At 35.0% G+C, this 9506-nt stretch overlaps 1 protein-coding gene across 1 annotated transcript; it reads left to right on the top strand.

Moving 5' to 3' along the window:
• Window positions 1–4345: 4345 nt before the first annotated feature.
• On the top strand, window positions 4346–7522 carry b3gnt7 (UDP-GlcNAc:betaGal beta-1,3-N-acetylglucosaminyltransferase 7). The gene is made up of 2 exons (XM_065259392.1): window positions 4346–4483; window positions 5445–7522. Coding segments are annotated over exons 1-2 (1245 nt in total). The 5' UTR covers window positions 4346–4481; the 3' UTR covers window positions 6688–7522.
• Window positions 7523–9506: the final 1984 nt, after the last annotated feature.

Genomic DNA, 9506 nt, shown 5'->3' with positions numbered 1-9506 from the left:
TGGTGGACCCCATTCACTTCCATAGTAGGAAAAAAAGAATACTATGGAAGTGAATGGGGTCCACAAACGGTTTGGTAAAAAAAAAGTTATATATCTTCCTTCGTGTTTATCAGAACAAAGAAATGTATACAAGTTTGTAACAACATAAGAGTGAGTAAATGATGCACTGTAAAAAAATACTTGCTGCCTTAAAATTTTTTGTTGAATCAACTCGGATTTACAAGTCATTTCAACTTAATATTATTTATCTTGACTAGACATGAGTTGTTATAACTACAGGTGAGTTGTTATAACTTATAAAATTAAGTTGACTTTTCTCAACTATATTTTATAAGTTGTGACAACTCATCTCTGTTGACATGACTTGTAAATTGACAAGTTGACAACTTGAGTTGATTTAACAAAAAATGTTAAGGCAGCAAAGTATTTTTTACAGTGTGACAGAATTTTCATTTTTGGGTGAATTATCCCTTTAAATCAATACGTATTTTCTTGTTGAGCAAAATGACATAAGAAAATAAGTCTAGTTTTTAGACAAAAAAAAAATGCAATTTAAATGCATGTGTGCTTAAAACACAAAACTATCTGCAGGTGAGAAAAAAAATAAGTTTGTTTCAAATTGTTTATTTGTCAAAAAATTTGACTTATTTTCTGAGATCATTTTGCTCATCAAGAAAATGCATCTTAATGTAAGAATTTTTGGATATTTGTACTAATAACTAGATAAAAAAATACTTTTTCAAGTCATTCATTTTTTGCATTGTAGTTGCAGTTCCCATTATTGTTGTATGATCCCATGATAGCCCAGAAAAAAACTGTGACAAACCTGTGTGCGAGTGTGTGTGCGTGCATGCTTACGTCATCCAGAGAGCACTGAGGAAACATCAGAGGAAAGAATCCTGTGTTGTATTAGCACAAAAGTCAAAAACGTTCTTATCTTCTTCCTTTGTGAATCACAGACCAAAGGCAGGTCAAATAAAAATGGTCTGAGATGGCTTTACAGCATTAAATTACATCCAGAGATAACAATTCAGTGACTGGTGCATAATATCAAGCAGAAAATGCACGGTCTGGATGTCCATACATATGAGGGTTTCTATTTGGGCAGATTTTGTCCTGTCGATGTTTAGAAAATAAAATCACAAATATTTAAATGGTTTTAAGTTCTGTGGTTTTATTTTAAAGAATAAAAGTGATCAAAAACTAAAATATTAGGGGTATCCTACAATATCAAAGCCTCTTCTCAATGTAATCATATCATAGTAATCAGGATTTAGGTTTACAGAAACAATTTAGTGCCACGAGGATCTGTTTTAGGCCACCTGCTCTTCTTCCCTTAGCAAACATGAAATGATATTAATTTAGATGCTAATGATACCCAAGTTTACATTGAACCTGATAATGACTATCAACCTTCTACATTAACTGTACTACATTGACTAATATTAAATACAATAGTGTTTCCTCTTACTGTCATCTTCAAATATTTAACAAGTTTGTGTATTCAAATACAGATGACAGGAACTCCACTGCTTCACTCTCATTGGTAGTCGCTCTTCATTTGCAAATAAAAATGAACTGTTCTCAACTTTGATGCATCGCTAGACACGCCCCATCCATCGCCAGCTTTCCATTGAAATAAATGAGATTGTGTCGCTTTGTTGCATGTGTGAATGTGTCGTTTGTAATGTGAACAGGGCATTCGAATAGGATTTGATGCCTAAAAGTCGCATTCTCAGAGTACAGAACACTTATTAGTTATGTAGAGAAACATTTGTGCCAACTACTAATTTCATTACAAAACAAGAAAAATAAGTATATTTACTTTTCTTAATGGATAGTAGCCTAATTACATTCCAAAAAATGAAGAAAACATTTTGTGTTATTCAATAACTTTGATTATTATTATTCTGTAGAATAAACAGAATGAGTAAGTGAGCTTAAAATGTAGTTTTGTGTTTATTAGTAGTGTGTAGGTTCCACACAATGAAGCATGAAGGATAGGGTAGGAAACATGTTGGCTGTAGTGTGACATTGTCTGTTATCAGTAAAGCACACCGCAGCTTCTGCAGATAAATACAACGGATGGAGTGTTTGTGAGCCTGTGACATTGCTCTGCCCTCTAAACTAGTTATGCCACACAAGAGCCGATCTCAATACTAAAAAAGAGCTCTTAAATCTGTGCTCTCTACTTCAAATCACACACTTCAACGAATAAATAACAAATCACATTGCAAAGCATAACTGTGCATTTTAAGGTTTTGTTTCACCCGGCTTTGTTTGTTTTCATGAAACATTACTTTTACTGTCCGATTGTATGAACAACATTACACGAGTGACCACCAGTGACTCATGTTATGCACAGCTGGTTTCCGTGTAGTCTTTTTGACTTTCTATCCGTGGCTGGTGCATTAGTAATCACAGAGGCTGTTTACAACTGGTATTGAGATGTGTTTTCATCGATCAGATCACAAGGATGACACTAAATACAGGTGTAAACGGGGTTCAAAACTTTTTGAGATTGTCCATCACAAAAAAAAAGAAAATCTTTTTTGTACCTTTACTATAAGTGTTGCTCTTTAAGGATTATCTATAGATAGATAGATAGATAGATAGATAGATAGATAAATAGATAGATAGATAGATAGATAGATAGATAGATAGATAGATAGATAGATAGATAGATAGATAGATAGATAGATAGATAGATAGATAGATAGATAGATATTCTTTCTTATCATAGTGTGCACATTTACACTATTTACACTTTGGCAGATACATCACATTTACCAATAGAGGTCCGGACGTCATGTGACCCATTTTGTTTATGCCACTATACTGGCAGTCAAGGACAGCCAGCAGCGAATATGAAATAAATGGAGTTTCATGGCAACAAAGTTCACTGCGCACTTTAAATAGTATAGTATGCTATATGATAAGAATAACCCTTACATTTAGTTAAAGGAATATTCCACTTTAATTACAAAATCCCAATAATTTACTCACCCCTATGTCATCTAAGATGTTTATGTCTTTCTTTGTTCAGTTGAGAAGAAGTTAAGTGCTTTGAGGTAAAAATTTCAAGATTTTTCTCAATTTAATAGACTTTATTGGACCCCAACAGTAACAGTTTCAATGCAGTTTAAAATTGCAGTTTCAAAGCAGATTCAAAGGGCCTTAAACAATCCCAATGAGGCATAAAAGTTTTATCTAGCTAAATGATCAACATTTTCTAAAATATGCACTATTAAACATCTAGCTGTAGCCATGTGACGCACCATGCAGTGCAACCTAACGTATTGCGTAATCATGTTGAAAGGTCATGCGTTACATATTTGAAACACACACTTGTAGACCATTTTAATCAATAAACTGACAAAGACATAACTAGTATCATTCCACATACAATGGCAATGATCCTCTTTCTCCACACTTGTAAACACTGGAACGGTAGTTTTGAATGCATCATCTGCGACTTTTCGACATGATTTCATAATACGTAAGGTCACGCTGGCGCATCACATGGCTAGTGCATGACGAGAAGTTGTGGTTTAAATATGCATATTTTTTAATTTTCTTGCAGAACATGATTGTTTCGCTAGATAAGACCCTTATGCCTCGGTTGGGATCATTTAAAACTGCAATTTTAAACTACATTGCATCTGTTTACTGTTGACTGAAGCAGTGTTCCCCAACCAGGGGGTCGGGGCCTACATGGGACAAAACAAACATTTAATAAAGCTAAAACAAGCAAAAATCAAGATGTTTCTTAATTTTTTTTGCAATTTTAGTAGGGAATATACCTCTGTCTAGTCATTCCAAGTTCTAGGTAATTTTATGTGGAAAAATTTTAGTGAGTGGAGGGCCTTAAAATATTGTTGTGAGCAACTAGGGGGCCTTGAAGTTGAAAAGGGTTGGGAACCATGCACTGCAATAAAGTCTATTAAAATGAGAAAAATCCTAAGCTTTCCTCAGAAAACTTAATTTCTTCTCAACTGAACAAAAAAAGACATACAAATCTTGAATGACATGGTGGTGAGTAAATTATTAGGAATGTTTTTTTATGAAAATTGAATAATCCTTTAACTTTAACCATAAAAAAACGAAATAATAGTGGGAGTACGTATATGGCTGGATAGGTTAAAAATATAACAGATAGCTAAATGTTATAACAATGGTGTACAAAAAGAAGAAAAAAAACTAAGCTAAGTACCATTAAGCCTAAACACACACATGCAGTTCCTGCTTGATGTAAGAACGTGCGTCTGGTGGGTGGAGCCGTCACGCCTCTCATTTGTATACACGTCACACACCTTTTAAAAGTCTCGCGCAGCCTATGCTGAGGTGTGGGTCTTTCACATGTTCACATATCTCGGTGGAGGTTTCTTAACATAGTTTCGGATTTTATAAGACCAACAATCTGTCTGAAAAGAAGCGGACCTTTTCACTGAACTGAAAGTAGAAAATAAAACGTACTCAAAATGTGAGTATTGGTCAAGTTTTTTACTGGATGTTTATGTGTTCGTTAAAATTTCGCGAATTACTTTATTTTATAAATCACAGTGGACAAAAACAGCATTATTTCACTCTGGAAATACATCTCATGGTAACAGTTTATTTAGGGCTGCACGAAAAATCGCATTTGTGATTGTCATGCGCAGCTCATCAAAGCAGAATCGCCTACGATAATAAATGCCTAGTTTGTCAGTTAACGGCTTTGTGTAGTAATTCCGCTCCATCCTGAAAGCAGGTGATGGCGATTAACTACTAAGTTAATCAAGCAACCGGCTTTAGTGATGCGCATGACATTTATCGAACAACCGCCTGTTTTAAAATGACGAATTCAGTTTTTAATGTGATTTAAGGATGAACGTGACGTATAAAATAATGTTTTAACGCTATACTTTTCATAATAATATATTTTTTTAAATAGTAATGTAATGTAATATAATGTATTGTATAGGTCTAACTTATATTTGAAAAGCTTCCGCTTTACTTGTCTCTACTGTATGTAGGCTAATGATTTGTGTTTACTGTAAAGCTGCTTATTTGCAGCTATGCAAAATTGTGAAAAGCGCTAAATAAATATGTTTAAAGTGGCCTATCTATATACGTTATAAAAAAGAACTTTCATATGTATGCCATATGTATAGTTTATGTCAAATGTATGTTCAATGCCCCAGTGACGGCAGCTAAGCGACATTTTTTTCTGACAGTAGGTACAGTTACCTCTATTACTGCCATAGTTATATGTAAAGTCATTTATTTATATTATTATTAGCCTATTATTAGGTTTGTTTACACAAGCCAGATTATTTTAATATGTGACACGTTCTCTTTGCATATCTCCCTCTCAGTGGAGATATAAAATAATATCTGAATTGATCAGACTATTCACCATGGGAAGGTGCTTACCTGTTTGCTTTCTTATTATTTTTAACTAGGATGACCACCAGAGAACGATGGCGAGTGTACAAGCGGGTCAGCGTCATGTTCTTCTTGGCACTAGTGACTCTTGCTGTCGTCCAGAGAGGAAACTTCAGCTTACTACAGGACTTGCAGACGGAGAGAATCGAAAGACAGGTGCGTACGGAGCTCATGGGTGAAGTCGACTCGCAAAATAGGGCATATCCTCCCATTGCTGAAAACTTCTGGAAGAAGCACATTGAAACAGTTACAGAACATCCTAAAATAACAGAAGACCAAATGCCCATGACCTGGGATATCAGCAGCTCCAACTGCACCGCCAACTTGAACTTCTCATCTACAGATTGGTTCGAGGGGCTTGAATCCAATTTTAAGCAATTTCTGCTCTATAGGCACTGCAGATTCTTTCCAATCCTAATAAATCATCCGGAGAAATGTTCCGGGGATGTCGACTTGTTGATGGTCATCAAGTCTGTAATAACCCAATATGATCGGAGAGAGGTGATCAGGCAAACTTGGGGCAAAGAGCAGGTGATCGATGGAAAAAGAATCAAGACGCTTTTCCTTCTTGGGACGTCTTCAAATGAAGAAGAGAGGGCCAACCATCAAAAACTTCTGGAATATGAGGATTACATATATGGGGATATACTTCAATGGGACTTTATGGATAGTTTCTTCAACCTCACCCTAAAAGAGACTCATTTTTTGAAATGGTTCTCCACCTACTGCGGAAACGTCCGCTACATCTTTAAAGGAGATGATGATGTGTTTGTCAGCGTTCCCAACATCTTGGAGTACCTGGAGGCAAGCAAAAACTTGAAATACCTGTTTGTCGGTGATGTTATTCATAATGCCCGACCCATTCGCAGAAAAGAGAACAAGTACTACATCCCCCAAGCCTTGTATAATGAGACCCTCTACCCGCCGTATGCCGGTGGAGGTGGTTTTCTGATGGATGGCCCAGTTGCACGTAAACTCTATGGTGCATGTGAAACGCTGGAGCTTTATCCCATCGATGATGTGTTTCTGGGGATGTGTTTAGAAGTGCTTCAAGTAACTCCAGTTAAACACAACGCTTTCAAAACTTTTGGGATCGTGAAGGATAAAAACAGTAAGTTGAATAGGGAGCCGTGCTTTTTTAGGAGCATGATAGTGGTACATAAATTGCTCCCACCAGATCTAATGAACATGTGGAAACTGGTCAACAATGATACCTTAGTTTGTTCACAGAAATGGACATCTTTTAGTCTTGGCGTGTAAAGGAGATATAAATAAATATATGAATGAAACTTTGAGGTGACTCAAATACAAAGTACTCAATTTTTTGAGGAGAACTTTTAAATGTTTCAAATGAAGGAGTTTGGGATTTGCATAATGTGATCAGTGAAGAGAAAGATGGGCAGAAATGCATGCACTTAATGTTAAACGTAACTACAAACAGGACTGAATGAACACAGGAATCTACACCCATTTCTTTAATGAGACCAAATGTGTGTGAAGGCTTAAAGGGTAAATATACTCCAGACATTGAGCGAAACAAAAAAAGGTAAGATCATGCACCAGAAGTATGTGATGGTCCCAAATTAAAGGGAAACAAATAGCCTCTACCTCACCGGTTTTCAGTTTCAGTCTGCCCCAATGTTACCTTAACATGTGTTGTTTTTCTCAAGTCAGTTCATAAAACAAATCATGGTATTAGTCACATGTGCATTACACAGATTAATAAGAGATTTCATCATATATAGATGAATGATAATAATAAAGTCATTTCCATCTTATTCTAAGTATTTATGAAGTGAACAATCATTTTCTCATAGACTTGATGCATTTTGGTAGAGGGTTTATTTTCAAACTGTGAAACAACAAACTGCTGGTACATGTATGTAATGATAAATTAATTTATGAAATTCCTCCTTGAATTTGGAGGTGGAGCTGGACTTTGTGTATTTATTTGTATGGTTGAAGGTTATGCAATGCTCGATTGTTTGTAATCTGGACTAAAAGGTGTGATTGTGTAAAAAGTACTAGAATGAACAAATTGAGGTGAAATGAATTAGTATTTGTAAATAAACTGTTCTTTGAAAATAAAATAAAATATGTGTTTTCATTATATGTTTAATGTACATTTATTTATGTACCAGATAATTTTATCCAAAGCGAGCAGTCCAACAAAGCCTTACGCTTATTATGCATTTGGCAAACGCATTATCCAAAGTGGCATACTTCATCATCTGTGTTCCCTGGAAGCTGGGAATAAAGCACAAGTTGGTAAGTTAATAAAATGCAGTATTTGAAGGGACCCTCCAGCATCTCTAGAGTGAAACATTTGATTTTAACCGTTTTGGAATCCATTCAGCTGATCTCCGGGTCTGACGGTACCACTTTAAGCATAGAACCATTTGTGCAACAGAAAGGTTCTCTCAATCTTAAAACGTTCTTTAATGGAACCATTAAGACAAAAATGGTTCCTCGTGAAGCACCTTTATTTTAAAGGCGCAATCAGGGAGTTTTAGCGGCATCTAGCGGTGAGAATGTGAATTACAACATGTGGAATTGCAGTCATAAGGTTACCTGTACTTTTCGAAACGTATAGTAAAGCTAGGTAGCCGTCACTGCGTCTGAGACAACGTAGTTTGTCTCTTTTTTTCTTCTGCAATAAACTCTTTATTGGATATTGCACAAAACAGTAGTTTGTCCATTTAGGGCTACTGTAGATGGATGACAGGGCCTTCCAAGGTGACCCGCAGTGTATGTAGATAAAAACGGCTCATTCTAAGGTAATTAAAACATCTGTTTAATCTTTACACACCACTTAAAAGAGTTATGTATCTTATACTTAATTTCTGTCAAGAGATCCTCCTAAATTTTACACGTGGGCCTTTAAAGAATGTTGGTGACAAGTACACTTTTCAAAATTCAACTATATAAAATTATTAAAGAGATATAAAACGGGATCTCAATTTTTAGAAACAGGGTTTTCACATTTTTGACAAAATAATTTCCATGACCCCTCCATAAGTAAAAAAAAAATGAACTGACAATAAACTATATTGATTATTTTATAAGAATGTTTATTCAATTTTCATATACCAATGCATGTATAGTTTTACCAACAAATAGCAATGAATAAAGCAGATGATAATGTTAATCATATTACATCACACAGACCTTATCCTCCTAGTCCCACGTATGTAATTTAAAAACACCTTGTCCTGTTTAATTTTAACATATATATATATATATATATAGGTGGCATTGTTATGTATTAAGATGCACACCTGTAGTTTTTTTTGTAAGGTATGTTTGTAAAATAATAAAAATAACCTAAACCCCATCCTGGAAACCGCCCCTTTTGTGTATATGAACTACAATTATAACATGGAAAATTGCCCAGGGCATTGACAAGAGTAGTTGGGGAAGAGTTTGTGTTTTTTTTAAATAAAATATCTTATATCCTACATCACATATTTTGATTTTGGACGTCTGCTCACTTTATATCTTATATCAGAATATTATATTACTGTTAAGTGAATATTCATTCACTACTATGAATATTAAGTGGTGCTCTCCACATTAGTGTTTGTAACACTAATACCCTATTCTAAACCTAAATCTTGACAAACTCTATATTGTTGGAAAGCTCAAAGAGTATAATTTTCATATTTCATTACCATTTGGGGAAAATTATGACATAGTGAGAGTCAGTTTCTAAAAGGGTACGGGCCCACAGGTAGGCCAAATTTGTTTTTACATATTTATAACACTAAACCCCTACTCTAAACCTAAAAAATCATGACAAGCTATATATCATCGGAAAGCTCTCAGAATGTAGTTTTAATATTTCAAAACCTTTTTGCATTAATAAAAATGCAGTGAAAGTAATTTATTAGTTTGTGAGTATACAAGAGTATGCAGCAAAATCTAGTGGCAGTTGTTGGTAAAACCACTAAAAGTGCGACACAAACCTCATTTTTTGTGATTTTAACTTAAAGCAACACTATGTAGTTTCCATGTAAAAATGACTTACAGCTCCCCCATGTGGTTGAAAAGCGCAACAGTGCCTGGTATCAGACACTCTT

Source organism: Paramisgurnus dabryanus, chromosome 24 (genome assembly GCF_030506205.2).
Source record: "Paramisgurnus dabryanus chromosome 24, PD_genome_1.1, whole genome shotgun sequence".
Lineage (NCBI taxonomy): Eukaryota > Metazoa > Chordata > Actinopteri > Cypriniformes > Cobitidae > Paramisgurnus > Paramisgurnus dabryanus.
This window is presented reverse-complemented; position numbering and strand designations above follow the sequence as displayed.